Below are 15,726 nucleotides of genomic sequence, written 5' to 3' on the forward strand. Positions count from 1 at the left end.
ATAAGATAACCGCCCCTCAAACCCAGCTATCAGTTGAGTGAACCTTCTCTGAGCTGCTTCTAATGCATTTATATCCTTTCTCAAATAAGGAGACCAAAACTGTACTCAGTACTCCATATGTGGTCTCACCAAAGTTCTGTAGAACTGTAGCAAAACATCCCTACTATTATTATTTCATTCTCCTTGCAATAAATGACAACTTTCCATTTGCCTCCCTAATCACTTGATGTACCTGCATACTAACTTTTCCTGATTTATGTACCAGGACACCCAGATCCCTCTGTACCACCAAGTTCTGCAATCTCTCACCATATAAGTAATTTTCTGCTTTGCATTCTTGCTGCCAAAGTGGACAAGTTCACATTTTCCTACACGTTAGACCATCTGCCAATTTTTTGCCCACTCACTTAACCTATCTTTATCCCTTTGCAGACTCCTTATGTCCTTTCCACAAGTCACTTTCCTCCCTAACTTTGTGTCATCTGCGAATTTAGCACCCACACATTCGGTCCCTTCATCCAAGTCATTGATATAGATTGTAAATAACTGAGGCCCCAGCAATGATCCCTGTGGCACTCCACTTGTCACATCTTTCCAACCTGAAAATGTCCTATTTATGCCTACTCTCTGATTCCTGTTAGCTAACAATCCTCTATCCATGCCAATATGTTACCCCCTACACCATGAGCTCTTATTTTGTGTAGTAACCTTGATGTGGCACCTTGTCAAATGCCTTCTGGAAATCTAAGTGCAGCACATACGAACAGGAAATCCACAGGAACAACAGTCAACAAACACAAAAGGAAAAGACACAGGGGAATTGGTCAGACGGACAGAAAGCTAGAGATAAGTGTACCTGTACACAAGCAGAGAATGATACAGTGACAGATTGAGATAAAAGATGTATTAACAGAAACATGACAGTATGACAATATTAAATGGGTCAAAATAGGAGGACGACACATGGAGACAGAAAAATCAAAATGGGAACCAGGGGAAAAAAAAAGGTCCATGAGAAAGTAAAAATCTAAAAACTTACCTCAGAGCTGCTGTCTTTTTGTTTGAAATGTGAAACTGAGGGCCTACCTGCACTCTCAGGTGGACTTAAAAAGTCCTTTTGAAGATCTTATTCAGAGAGGAGAAAGGGGTCTTTCTCAATGCCTTGGCCAATGTTTATTTCTCATCCAGCATCAGCAAAATATATGATCTGGTCATTGCCATTTGTGGGAGCTTGCCTTTGAATGATTAGCTAAAGAGGGGAATTCCATGTCACATTTTCTACATTACAACATGGACTGAATTTCAAAAGTACTTGGTAATATTGCAATCACTGTAACCTCCCAATGCTTTGTGACATTCTGCAATTGTGAAAGGAGTTACATAAATGCAAAGTCCTCCTTTCACTTTTATAGCCCATTGGCTTAATTCCTGAAATGGTTTCTTGCTGGACATCGAGTTGCATCTTACATAAACTGCAACTTGCCCAAATCTTTCCGACCTGCATTCTATCATGCATTGAGTCCTGCTTGGCTTTCATTCCTCTCCTCACCAACCTCCACTGGCTCCTCACAAACTAACCCAGTGAATTCAAAATCCATGTCCTTGTTCACAAATCCCTCAATGGTCTTGTCCCGCCTGATCACTGCGCCTCCTTCCACCCGACATCTGCCCTCCACTTTTCAGATTCTGGCCTCCTTCCACCTTTGATAGTGATGCCTTCAGTTGTCTAGGTCCGACACTCTGGAACTTTCTATCCTTTCCAAATGGCTACCAGACTCCCCAACTTGAAAAGTTTCTCCAAATATTTTTTTCTTTGTTCATGGGATGCGAGTGTCGTTGGCTAGCCCAGAATTTGCTGCCCATCCCTAATTGCCCTTGAGAAGGCGGTGGTAAGCTGCCTTCTTGAACCACTGCCGTCCATGTGGTGTAGGTACACCCACAGTGCTGATAGGGAGGGAGTTCCAGGATTTTGACCCAGTGACAGTGAAGGAATGGCGATATCCTTCCAAGTCAGAAACATGCAGGTGGCGGTGTTCCCATGCACCTGTTGCTCTTCTAGGTGGTAGAGGTTACAGATTTGGAAGGCGCTGTGAAATAGCCTTGGCAAGTTGCTGCAGTGCATCTTGTAGATGATATACATTCCTGTGTGGTGGTGGTAGGAGTGAATGTTTAAGTAGATAGATTGGGTGCCAATCAAGCGAGCTGCTTTGCTCTGGACGGTGTCAAGTTTCTTGAGTGTTATTGGAACTGCAGTCATCCAGGCAAGTGGAGAATATTCCATCAACTTCCTGACTTGTGCCTTGTAGATGTTGGACAGGCTTTGGGGAGTCAGGAGCTGAGTTACTTGTTGCAGAATTCCCAGTCTATGACCTGCTCTTGTAGACATAGTATTTATATGTTCAGTTCAGTTTCTGGTCAATGGTAATCCCCAGGATGTTGATGATGGGAGATTCATTTGAACATCAAGGGCAGGTAATTAGATTTTCTCTTGTTGGGGAATGTCATTGCTTGGCACTTGTGTGGCATGACCGTTACTTGCCACATATCAGCTAAAGCCTGAATGTTGTCTAGAACTTGCCGCAGGTGGGCACGGACTGCTTCAGTATCGGAAGAGTTGAGAATGGTGCTGAACACTGTGCAATCATCAGTGAACGTCCCTACTTCTGACTTTATGTTGGAGGGAAGGTCAATGATGAAGCAGCTGAAGATGGTTGGGCCGAGGACACCACACTGAGGAGCTCCTGCAACGATGATCTCGGACTGAGATGATTGGCTTTCAACAACCACAATCATATTTCTTTGTGCTAGATATGTCTCCAACTTGTACAGAGCTTTTCCCCTGATTCCCACTGACTTCATTTTTGCCAGGGTTCATGGATGCCACACTGTCAAATGCTGCCTTGATGTTGAGGACAATCACCCTGACCTCACCTCTGGAATTCAGCTCTTTTGTTCATGCTTGGACCAAGGCTGTAATGAAGACAAGGAGCCAAGAGATAATGGCAGAACCAAAATTGGGCATCGGTGAGCAGGGTATTGCTGCGTAAAGGCTATTTGATTGCAATGTCTATATGCTTTCTATCAGATTGTTGACGATTGAGAGTAGACTGAATGGGATGATAATTGCCTGGATTGGATTTGTCCTGCTTTTTGTGAACAGGACATGCCTGCACAATGTTCCACATTGTTGGGGCGATTCCACTGTTATAGCTGCCAGACCTGCTGACTATTTCCATCACTTTCAGTTTTTAATTTCTAAATCTTTCTGTTCTTTTTATTTTGTTATGTACCCACCTTGGGATATATACTAAGTTAAAACCACTCCAAGGGCTGGATTTTACACGGAGGCAATTGTCCCACGGCCCAGCTTAAAAGTCATCAGCAAGTCCACCTCCGCTTGGCCAAGTCACTCCAAGTTTTTTTTTACACATGTTGGTCTGTAAATTGGCTCAGGGTGAGACTTCCACCCAATCTGCAGGAAATCCCGCCTCCAAGAGCTTTCAGCCAATCAGGTGCTGGCAGATCTCTAGCCCCAGCTGCGCCACAAGGAGTGTTGGGCATTGCTAGGAGCCACACAGCCAGGTTAGCAAGGGGCGGGGGGCAGAGTGGGGGGGGAGTGTAGAATGGAGGAGCAGCCTCCATAGGGCATCCCCAATGGGTCTGGAGGACTGGGTTTGTGAAGGAATATATGGTGGGGGGGGTGGGGGAGAAACCATATGTGGGGGTAGCGGCCTCCATAGGGCACAGGGTAGCTGAACCAGTGGGGCCCCCACTCAGCCTGTATTAAGGCTGCCAGGTCGCTCTGTGGCCTGTGCACCATGCACCGCTGCCATAACATAAGCAGGGTGCAGGGCGGGGGGGGTGGGGAGAAAGAGGCCCTTAAGTGGCTATTAATTGGCCACATAAGGGCCTCAGTTGGCCCAAGGGCAGGTAGCATGCCCGACCCTTCCCCACTGCTGGTAAAAGACCAGCAGGAATGGGTAGGCGACAGGCACGGTACCTAGTCTTATGCAGTCCTCACCGCCTGCCAGACCATTCCCAGGTTGGGGTATAAAGTTCTAGTCTGCAAACCTAATGCGATTTAAGAAGATTATGTATTTCTGGGGATTTCTGTGATTCTAATAATGGTCTGGATTTTCGCAAAGTCAGGATGACTTGGGAGCTCTTTAAAAATGGCGGGTGGATCCAGATTCTGCTATTCCTGATCCCATTCCCAGGCTTTCCGATTTTCAGGAGTGCTTTTAAAGGGTGCTGGCTGGCTTGGGTCGCAGCCTGACCTGGCCAGCTCCATTGCGGAGATAGGCATGTCTTACTCCTGCACAATTTTCGTGGAGTCGGGCCAAGTTTTTAAAGAGACACCGCAGGAAGTGTTGTGAACCATAGCCTACCTGAGGGAACCTTTTGAAAGGTAAGTTCAAAAGGTCCTCCTCATGCCCCTTATGCAAAACTAGGAACTTTTTTTTTAAACATAGTGGAAGTAATGTAATGAATGAATGAATGACTTTTTTTAAAGCTTTTTTTCACACATCCTATTGTCACTATAGGATTCTTTGGTTCTATACAGTATATAGTAGGTCGCCGGGCATGAAAGTGCCATAGGTTGGCACAGGGTGCATGAGGGGCCACGGGAAGTGGGTGGAGGAGCATAGCATGGCATAGGGTGATAAGGGGCCATGGGGGTGGGTGGCATATTATTGTGGGGGTGGAGCAGTTTCAATAGCTTCCGAAGGCTGTTAGCTGCAAACAACTAACCTTATTGTAACACATTTAGTTCTGAGGACAATCCCTTCCGCTAGCTTCTTTCCATGCTGCTTTCTCTTAGACTCTCTCAGATAACATGAGTAAATGTCACTTCCTTCTATGACATCACAGACTATTACAGTTAACCCTTTATGGGACTTAGTCTAACATACTCCATTATACTACAGGAGGAGGGACATAGCTTGGCAAGGGCGCATGAGAGGCCATGGGGGGGGCGGGTGGTTAGGGGGGTGAGGCAGTGTGAGGGATGCGGAGGGCTAGATGGCTTTACTTTTTTTCTTTTAACTGGAACAAAGTTCCACAACACCAATTTTCAGGAGCCTTTCGAACAGCTCGCCTCTGCACCCGGCAGTCCATGGCCGCCTCCGTACTTCCTCCCAGGTCAGCTGGCCTGACTGCAGCATGCACCCGACCTCCCAGCAATGAGGATCCCATTTTTGCGGGCATGCAAAAGGCGGGAATTTTCCAGGATCACACTGCCTGCCTCGGTGATGAAAATCCAGACCAACGTTATTATTCAGTGTTGGAGATTTGAGGAGTCTGACTAAAATGAGCCCCAAGGTAATGAATGTCGCAGATGTTGATAGTTCAGGAGGCACTGAATACTTAAAGGATCATCAAAAAATACGCATAAAAGGCATTCGCATTTCAGATGAAAGCTTAACCCACTTCCACAACACCAAACAATTATCAGAATTCTTCAAGATCACAAACACAGCATCAACGATGACAGTAAATCCCATTTCTCGGGAAGCTTGCTTCAAAAGGCATCTCTCAGTGTCCTTTACAAACTGCTGATCTGCACATTAAACCGGAATTTTACAAAATTTGTTTACAAGATCTTCAAATTCCAAAGGGCTTTCACACGCTGCGAGCAGCTTTCTGACAACAGCTCAAATTCAAACGTATGAAAGTCTGGTGTCCCGCTCCTTATCCTGGACGTTCTACAAATTATCCACATGCTACAAGGATTCACTGAGCTGGAAGTGCTTCTACCTCAGCCCCTCATAGAAGAACCATTAATTTTGTGGGAGCGAATAGCAATTTTATTGCTCAGTCCATAAGGCAATTCCTTCTTGTGACAAATAGAAACAATAGTTAACAGTGTTGTGGAATTAATTTAAAAAGGTTCACTAAAATCCGATGGATCATTTTGCACCATAGAATTGTAGCAGGTTTGGATAAATCCAAACAATACAATGTGTACAGTTTGATGAGCAAATACCATTGACCTTTAGAACAGCATGTGTTTACATTGGACAACATACTAAGAAAAACCCTTGCTCCAGTGCTCGGGCAATCTAGTGAGAGAATCTGTTTCCACTGCTGGTGGATCAATTATCCGAGGACACAGTTTTAAAGAACCAGAGGCGAGTTGAGGAATTTTTTTTAAACACATTGAACAGTTACCATCTGTTTGGTAACAGCCTGATAAACTGGTGGAAGCAGGTTGAATAGTAACTTTTAATAGACAATTGGATATATACTTTAAAAGGAATAAAATTTCAGGGCTGTGAGGAAAGGGTAGGGATGTGGGACTGACTGGATAGCACTTTCAATAGGTGGGTACAGGCACGATGGGCTGGATGGCCTCTTTCTGCATTGTATGATTTCATGAGGGCACTGCTTTGTAACATGGCAAAGAACTAGGTACTATTTGTGATTGCGTGTATGTGAGAGCGAGAGCGAGAAAGAAAGAGAGAGAAAGAAAGAGAAAGAGAGAGAAAGAGAGAGAAAACACAGATGTACTGAAGCAGAAAATGGGAGTACAAGGTAGAGAGCCAGTCAGAATGGAGTTTGTGTGAGAGAGAGAAAAGAGACAGTGTATAATGGGGATAAGAGTAGTGATAGAGACAGAGCATGGATTCAGTGAGGAGAGAAAGTGGAGCGAGAAAAAGATATGAGACATAGAATATTAAAATTAAGTCAGATGGATTTAGCGACCTTTTATGTCCTTCTGTGTCTCTGGTCTGCTTAATTGGGTCTTATGGTCATGAGTAATGAAAAATAGTGTCATGTTTTAGTCTGAGGACTGCTACAGGATTGTACCCATTATACTTGCATAACTATTTTTCAAATAGCAGTATGTTTCAAGTACAGAATTCTTTTTATATAATAAAGCCTAATGATAAAGGTTAATCTTTTATGAGACTCTTCATCATCCTTAATTCTACTTGGAAAACAAAAGGGGCTGGATTTTCATCCTAGAGGTGAGTAGTGGGAGTCAGGAAATTGCCCAGCTCAGCCCGCCGCCCAGGAGAAAGTGCCTACAAAGGCGGGATTTTCGTTCCGGGGGGCAGGTATTAATAGGAGTTGAGCCCACTGTCCCCAAAAAGAGTTCGGAGGCAGTCGGGTGCTGGGCCAGACCGTTTAAAAGGCCCATCGCGTTGCTCTGAGACTTTGTCCCAGTTACAATAAAATCAATAAAACAAAAAACAGCCCTACCTCTAGCCCTCAGCCCCCACACATGCCCCATGCCTCAACTATGCCAATTCACGTCAAGTTATGACTCTCCACCAAGCCCCACATTGTCTCTCATTCACTCCATGCCAGGCTATGCCCCTCCACTCACCCCCCCTTGGCCCCTCAGACACTCCATGCCAAGCTATGCCCCCCAACCCCTCATGTCCTCCATGCCATGGATATCTGGGCTCTCAGCCAAGCATACATAATGAGGCTTAGCTGAGAGCCTAGACAATTATCGCTCTTGCTGAAGCAGCTTCTTCCCAGAGAAAACATTTGTTTGATCGACAGCTCAGGCTCTCTGCTGTCAATTTCACAATGTTTGTTTATGCAAGTTAAGTGGTTTCAAAGGTTTGTTGTTTTTGTTATTGATATTTTAAAGGGTCTGCATGATTGACACTTTTATTAGCTTGCAGCGAAATGACTTTTTTCCAACACAGGATCAAGTTATGAATGGATTACTTTTTTTAAAAGCTTTTTTTTAAACATATCCTAATGTCACTAAAAGGTTCACTGGTTCTAGACACTGTATAGTGAGCCAGTGGGCATGAATGGTCATAAGGTGTGGGTGGAAGGGCAGGGCATGGTATAAGGGGCATGAGGTTACATGGATGGGGCCTGGGAGTGTTCGGAGGGTGAGAGTATGTGAGGGGTGAGGGCTAGAGGGCCTGTGTGTTTCTATTTTAACTGGGACCAAGTCCCAGGGCACCAAAGTGGGCCTTTTAAACAGCACACCATGGCACCTGGCAGCCCCTGTGACTGCCTCCAAACTTCTACCCAAGTCGGTTGGCCCGACTCCAGCCTGCAACCGTACCCGTCCCCTGGCAATGAAGATTCTGCCTTTGCAGGTACTTTATGCTGAGTCGGGTGGGCCAAGCTGGGAATTTCCTGACTCCCGCTACCTGCCTCAAACATGAAAATCCAGGCTATAGCGTCGAGACAGAATAGATAGAGAGAATCTGTTCCCATTAGTGGAAGGATCGAGAGACGACATTGGTTTATGATTAGCAGTGAGTGATTAGAATCTGGAATGCACTACCTGAGAGTGTAGTGAAGACAGATTCAATCATGGCTTTTAAAAGGGAACTGGATAAACGCCCGCAATGAAAACATTTGCACAAGAATGGGGAAAGGGTGGGGAAATGTGACTCAGTAAACTGCTTTTCCAGAAAGCTGGCATGGATGTAAAGGGCCGAATGTCCTCCTTCTGTGCTTTAACCATCTTACGAAATTCACCTCCTTGATACTCCATCTAGCAACATTTCACAGGGACATTGCACTTCCCCATTCAGTTGCTGTTTTCTGATCAGTCTGTTGTTCTTTTTAAACAGGATATTGCATTTCCTGTTAAAGTTACCCGAGAATGCTCAGAACTCTGCACGCTGTGCACATACTCGAATCGGAAGTTCCACACTTGCAAGCAGGCCCACACATGAATGGTTAAAGTTGGTGGGAGTCCTGTGCATCCTGTACATTCTCCATCAACCCTTAATTCACTTGGAGACGGATCAGGAGGGGATTAGGAATAAAATCAGAAAATGCTGGAAATACTCAGCAGGTCAGGCAGGTCTGGAGACAGAAATGGAGTTAATGCTTCAGGTCAATGACCTTTCATCAGGTCACAGGCCTGAAATGGTAAATTGCTTCTTTCCACAGAATCTGACTGACCTGCTAAGTATTTCCAGCATTTTCTGTTTTTGTTCCAGATTTCCAGCAGCGCAGTACCTTGCCTTTGTATTCGGGGATTCGGACCCCTGACCCATCTTATGGGTAGAATTTTTCCGTTGGCGAGTTGGGGGTGGGGCCCGCTTGCTGACGCGAAAATGACGCGGGATGATGTCGGGAGGAACCCCCGACGTCATCCCACCCCATTTAAATATTCAGGAAGGCGGGTGGACAGCGAAATCAGCTGTCCGCCCGCCAACCTGTCAATGGCCAATTGAGGCCATTGACAGGGTAGTTAAACCAATTAAAGGCCCTGCCCGTCCAACCTTAAGGTTGGCGGGCAGGCCAGGAGCCCCAGCGGGCTTCTGAAAAAAACATGAAACCTCAACACTGGCGGGATAAGGTTTCATGTCTGTTTTAAGAAAGTTTAATAAAGTTTTTGTGATATTTATTAATATGTCCCATCTTGTGTGAAATTGTCACATGAGGGGGACATGTTAATAATTTTTTTACTTTTCTATTTTTAAAGATTCAAACACTGTCAGTGATCTCCCTGAGGCAGCACTTAGTCTCAGGGAGATGTGCGCTCTTTCGTGCGCATGTGTGAAAGAGCGCACTCTGACAGTTGGGGAATCCCTCCCCCCCACACAGGAATCGCATGGCGCTTCCCGTCGGGCAGCCCGCTGGGCGGGACTTAATTGGCCCCAGCCACTTAAAATTGTGGCGGAGCCTGTTTCAGCGCCGGTGATCGGCTGCCCGCCCGCTGCTGAGTTGGTGGGGTCCACCCGCCCATCAAGGACAAAATTCTGCCCTATGAATTTGTGAGCCCAGTAAATCTGGAGACGAGACAGTTTACAATTTGAGCATTGCAATTTATGTATGTGTGTCTGTGTGTTTATATATGTGTGCGTGCGTATGTGTATGCATGTGCGTGTGTATGCGCGTGCGTGTATGCGCACATGTGCGTGTGTCTAATGCACTATGTTACATTGTATTACATGAATTATTCTATATAGGTGATCCACTGCACAAGAACATCCAAATATATAACAAACTGCACCATGACTTACAGTTCACCAAAAAAGATACTTGTGATCAAAGTTGTACCATATTCGGAACAGCCACACGCTTTCGGCCTTGGTGCTGTTTACCCCCTGACTGCCATCAGTACTCTGGGGAGATAAAAATAAACATCCTCATTTTAGAATGGGTTACTTTAGCCTTACTGGATCAGGATGTTATCTCATACAGGAGCAATGGAGAAGTTGGATCATATGACCAAACAGTGTAGCGATGAATAAGCTCTCTCATTAGTATGTAAATTGCAACATCCATAGCTGCGCCGTGTTTTCAGCTGTGGAACCAGAGGAAATGAACCCAGCAGAAAATCAGCAGACATTTTTTTAAAAAACCCATTATATGCCGAAAAGAGAGCATTCCTATTACTTTCAACAAGAGCATAAAGGATCGGTGGCACAAAAAGATTTTAGAGCCCATAGCCCAGATTTTAAAGGTGAGGGGATGGAGTTGGGTAGAGTGCCCGTGATTCCCAAATTTGGGGACATGGAATAAATTTTAAATAAATCCTCCCCGAGTCCTGTCAGCACTCAGCCAGATCCATGACATGACTGGTTGCTGAGAGTGGGAATGGAGGGTGGCTCCAGGGACGTATGGGAGCAGGTCCCTGGGGTAAGAACGTGGGAGTTATTTTGTTTCCGGACAGATGCCAGTGTGGGCAGGGAGACGGAGGATGGTGCCAAGAGAGGCCCAATGATTTCTTCCTGTTCCTCCAAGTTCCTCCATTGTTTTTTTTAACCTGCCTTGGCCTCTTCCAGCTTTCAGGGAGGCCTGACAGATTTCTCCTGTGGTCTTTGGCATCAGGCAGGGCCCTCCCCCACCCCGAGTCTCTGTGACAATCATTGCATGGCACCGATGGTACCATTGAGCTGTGACTTTTATTTTTAAATTAGAATCTTGATTTCCCACAGCAGCAGCTTTAAAATCCATGAAGATAAGATGTCGCTGGGAACAATGTGGGTTTTGGACAGATTTGGCTTGATTTAACCCATTCTGCGCATCATTCTCATAGGGCGAGCAAGGTTAAAATGGATCCCACCAGCAGCAAGTTTGGAGACAGGGGATGTATTTAAATCAGCCAAGAGGGTGAAGGGCGAGGACCCCACCACCTTCCCGCCTTTGCCCGATTATGTCCTGGGCATGAAGGCCCGTGAATGGCCTTCCTGCCCGTACACAAATTGAAGCCCTTAAGTGGGCAATTACTGCTTAATGGACCAGTTGCCAATGAGGTAGCTAGATAATAACCAGGAGCAGGAACTCTGGCTGAATTGTCCTTCTCTCGCCCAGAGTGCAGAGGCACATTATTGCTAATCCAATGAGCTAATTCAGTTCAAGCTGAAAATCAAACTTATTATTACATTTCCGTGATTCACAAAGTTATCGGAGGAGTTAGGTAATATGATAACCAAAACATACGAACTTACAAATTAGGAGCAGGAGTAGGCCATTCTGCGCCTCAAGTCTGCTCTGCCATTTGACAAGGTCATGGTTGATCTGATTGTGGCCTCAGCTCCTGTCTACCCCCTTATAGCATTTGACACCCTTGTCAATCAAGAATCTATCTAACTCAGCCTTAAAAATATTCAATGATCCTTCCTCCTCTGCTCTCTGAGGAAGAGAATTTCACAGGCCAATTACTCTCAAAATTCTCCTCATCTCAATCTTAAATGGGAGGCCCCTTATTTTTAAACCATGTCCCCTCGTTCTAATTTCTCCCACAAGGGGAAACCATCCTCTCACCATCCAGCCCATCAATCCCCCCTCAGAATATTGTGTGTTTCAATAAAATCATCTCTCATTTTTCTAAACCAATGGATAAAGGCCCAGCCTGTCCAAGCTTTCCTTTTTTTCCATTCATTCACGGGATTTGGGCTTCGCTGGCTAGGGCAGCATTTATTGCCCATCTCTAATTGCCCTTAAGAAGGTGGTGGTGAGTTGCCTTCTTGAACCGCTGCAGTCCATGTGGTGTAGGCACACCCACAGTGCTGTTAGGGAGGGAGTTCCAGGACTTTGACCCAGCCACTAGTGAAGGAATGGTGATATATTTCCAAGTCAGGATGGTGAGTGACTTGGAGGGGAACTTCCAGGTGGTGGTGTCCCCATCTATCTGCTGCCCTTGTCCTTCTAAATGGCAGTGGTCATGTGGGTTTGGAAGGTGCTGTCTGAGTCTTGGTGAATTTCTGCAGTACATCTTGTAGATGATACACATTGCTGCTACTGTGCGTTGGTGGTGGAGGGAATGAATGTTTGTGGATGGGGTGCCAACCAAGCGGGTTGCTTTGTCCTGGATGGTGTCAAGCTTCTTGAGTGTTGTTGGAGCTGCACTCATCCAAGCAACTGGAGAATATTCCATCACACTCTGACTTGTGCCTTGTAGATGGTGGACAGGCTTTGGGGAGTCAGGAGGTGAGTTCTCACCACAGGATTCCTAGCCTCTGACCTGCTCTTGTAGCCACAGTATTTATATGGCTGGTCCAGTTTGGTTTCTGATCAATGGTGACCCCTGGATGTTGATAGTGGGTGGTTCAGCGATGGTAATGCCATCGAACATCAAGGGGAGATAGTTAGATTCTCTCTTGTTGGAGATGGTCATTACCGGCACTTGTGTGGCACGCATGTTACTTGCCACTTATCAGCCCAAGTCTGGGAATTGTCCAGGTCTTGCTGCATTTGATCATGGACTGCTTCATTCCAGGATTTCATTGAGTGAATCTTCTCTGAACTGCTTATTATGCTATTATATATTTTCTCAAGTAAGGAAATCAAAACAGCACACAATACCCCAGATGTGGTCTCACCATCGCCCTATACAATTGTAGCAAAATTTCCCTACTTTTCTATTCCATTTCCTTTCAATAAACGATAAATTTGCCTTCCTTATCACTTGCTGTACCTGCATACTAACTTTTTTGTGATTCATGTACCAGGGCACACACATCGCTCTGTACCACAGAGTTTTGCAATCTTTTGCCATTTAAACAAGACACTGCTTTACTATTCTTCCTGCCAAACTGGACGAGTTCACATTGTCCCACATCATACATCATCTGCCAAGTTTTTGGCCACTCATTTAACCTATCTAAATCCCTTTGTGTCTTCCTCAAAGTATACACTTCAGCTGCACATGGAGACAATATGACAGTCCTGCCCTCTGCAACTGGGCTTCCCCAGAAATATAAAAACTGGGCTGGATTTTTTGAGAACCGGGATTAGGACATTGGCTGGGGAAGTATTTCTTCTGTATCAGTGAAGCATGACTTCTAATAGACTCGTTTGACCCAGACACAATTAACTGACTTTTTCTGCTTAGTCCAGAGGTTACGAATAGAACCAAAAAGCATTCCCTTGACTGACATGCATCAGCAATAACTATAATCCTTCCATAGTATTACGCCCATTGTGTATTATCCGTTCAGTCAGTGCACGACTTTATCATAAGCAGATTTTGTCTTTTGAAGGACTGCAATTTCTTTCTGGGAAAAGGTCAATTTGGAGATCAATGAAAGCTAGTTGAGCAACAAACAGGAATAAACCACCTTATATTGTAAGTGCTTCCCTCTACAGTAGCTTCATTTTTCTGAATGCCCAAGAAGACAGATAATGTGAAGAAAGGAAAATTGGATAGACCTTTGAGCAAGTGAACAATTATGGGGTTATTAGTTTTTGAGCAGATGGAACTGCATAGTCTTTTGCAGTGATTTCCATTGTTAGTGTGCCTCTGTTATTATCTCTAGAAAAAATGCAAGAAGCGCAAAAATCCATTAGGAGGAGAGACATGAGTAATCCAGTTGACTCTATCTCTGGGGGGAACACTTAAAAGTTCTTCTGTAAGTGGTCTTTCCCTATCCTTAGTGGTGAAATTAGGAGCTTGAAATGTAGGAAATTGAAATCACCAAGGGCTGAATTTTGCTGTTCAAGTCGTCCTGTGTCATGTTGATTTCTGTGTTGCAAAATCAGACGTATGCGTGGTGGTACATCGGGTGCCATCTTTCTGGAGGAAGCCAATTAAAAAGCAGCCTCTGGGAGCACCGCCCAATTATGGACAGCAGGAAATCCTGCGGGAGGGCTGGACTGTCCGAAGCGAAGAGTGGCTGGTAGACCCATTGTGAATGCTGTATGCTGCTGAGGTGAATAGAGAAGGAGAGGACAGTACAAGATGGAGGCGCCACACTGCTGATGGCACCTAATTCCTTACCCCCAGCACTATCAGGGGGATCCATCTACAGGTGACAAGCAAACAACTGCACACGTTTGAATGCGGATGTCCTGACGATGACCAATTCTGTTCATTAAAGTGATCACTGCATATGAATCTCAAGGCATCTCTGACTTCCTGCTCTGCTGCCATGAGCAAAATTTCATAACCTTCCAAAAATGTCCATTAACTGCTTCCATAATTACCTTAGTTGACTTCCCGCCAGGGCTGGGTGGGTTGCCATGATTGTTCTGAAGCCATCTCCAGTAAAAGTGTGAGGAGGTGGGAAAAACGCAAAGAGCACGCCTGTAACATTTGTTTTAACATTTTCCGAGCTTACCCCGCCCCCCCCCCCACCCATACCTCCAAACCCACCTCTGAGGCGCTAGGTAAACTCGCCCCCTAAGTCTGTGTGGCCACAATACATTGGCTGTCAGCATCCAATGCCAAAACTCGTTTATTTTTCTCTTCCAGCAAATTAAATTTCTGGCACGATTAATTTGTTACAAACTAAAAGAAACCCCAGCTGCGCCTATCTGAATATTTGCTGTGTTATAAGATAGCTATTTGGCAGAATTGTTTCTTATACATACAATTGAATTGTTTGGAAATGTCATGCCACAACTAACATGCTGGAAGCCAAGATACCCAAATACCAGCTGCCCACTTTTATTAAACTGTCTTACAAGATGAAAGGTAGTTATCTGCTAAAATCACATTTGTCACCTGAAACTCTGAAAGCGCTTTGCTGATGCACTGAAATAATTACAAATTGACTAATCGTCACCTCCTCTTTGGTGTTAAATTATCACATCAGTTGTAAATGTTGAATGATTTCGGGATCTCTGTGAGGGAAGAGGGCAACAGAGTGAGGGCTTTAATTTAATGTCACACATCAGCCTGATAAGCAGTTCGCAAACTACACATTTCAAGGGACAGATTCTCGAGAAAGTTCGGCAGCCTTTTCTTTTAGTGGGTTTCAAAATCACAATGATTTCAATAGAACTGTATGGGGTTGAGCTAGATTACTGTTTGCAATAAGTTTTAGATTCTTGGGTCTGGATAATAAACACGGCCACAAAACAGGCGTAACAGGGTCACAAGAACACAAAAGCTAGGAGCAGGAGTGTAACGAGCTGAAAGAGTACATTGCTTCTAGTAGAATGTCTTTATTGGAACTGAATACAACATGGCTGCCCCCAGCCTGTGCCTCACAGCAGAGGTCACATGACTATGGCAAGTCAGGTAGAACCTTTTAGTACATGATTGCATTTCAATCCCAATCAAGAAGTAGGCCCTTGAGCCTGCTCCACCATTCGATAAGATCTTAGTGGATCTGATTGTGGCCTCAGTCTCACTTTCCTGTCTGTCCCTCCATAACTCTTAACTATTTTGCTGATCAAAAATCTACCTAACTCAGCCTTGAACATATTCAATGACCAACCTCCGCTGCCCTCTGAGGGAGACAGTTCCACAGACTAAAAAAAAAATCTCATCTCAGTTATAAATGACATACCCCTAATTTTTAAACTGTGTCCCCTGGTCCTAGACTCCCTCACAAGGGG

General features: G+C 45.0%; 1 protein-coding gene across 1 annotated transcript in view; it reads right to left on the bottom strand.

Moving 5' to 3' along the window:
* LOC144693957 (sodium/hydrogen exchanger 9-like) overlaps positions 1-15,726 on the bottom strand; it is a 364,072-nt gene that overhangs the window by 68,952 nt on the left and 279,394 nt on the right. Inside the window, exon 14 of the mRNA XM_078564226.1 lies at positions 9,979-10,061. Within this exon, the coding sequence (XP_078420352.1) occupies positions 9,979-10,061 (83 nt within the window). The remainder of the gene's footprint in view (positions 1-9,978; positions 10,062-15,726) is intronic.

This window comes from Cetorhinus maximus, chromosome 19 (assembly GCF_964194155.1).
Source record: "Cetorhinus maximus chromosome 19, sCetMax3.hap1.1, whole genome shotgun sequence".
NCBI classification, from domain to species: Eukaryota; Metazoa; Chordata; class Chondrichthyes; order Lamniformes; family Cetorhinidae; genus Cetorhinus; species Cetorhinus maximus.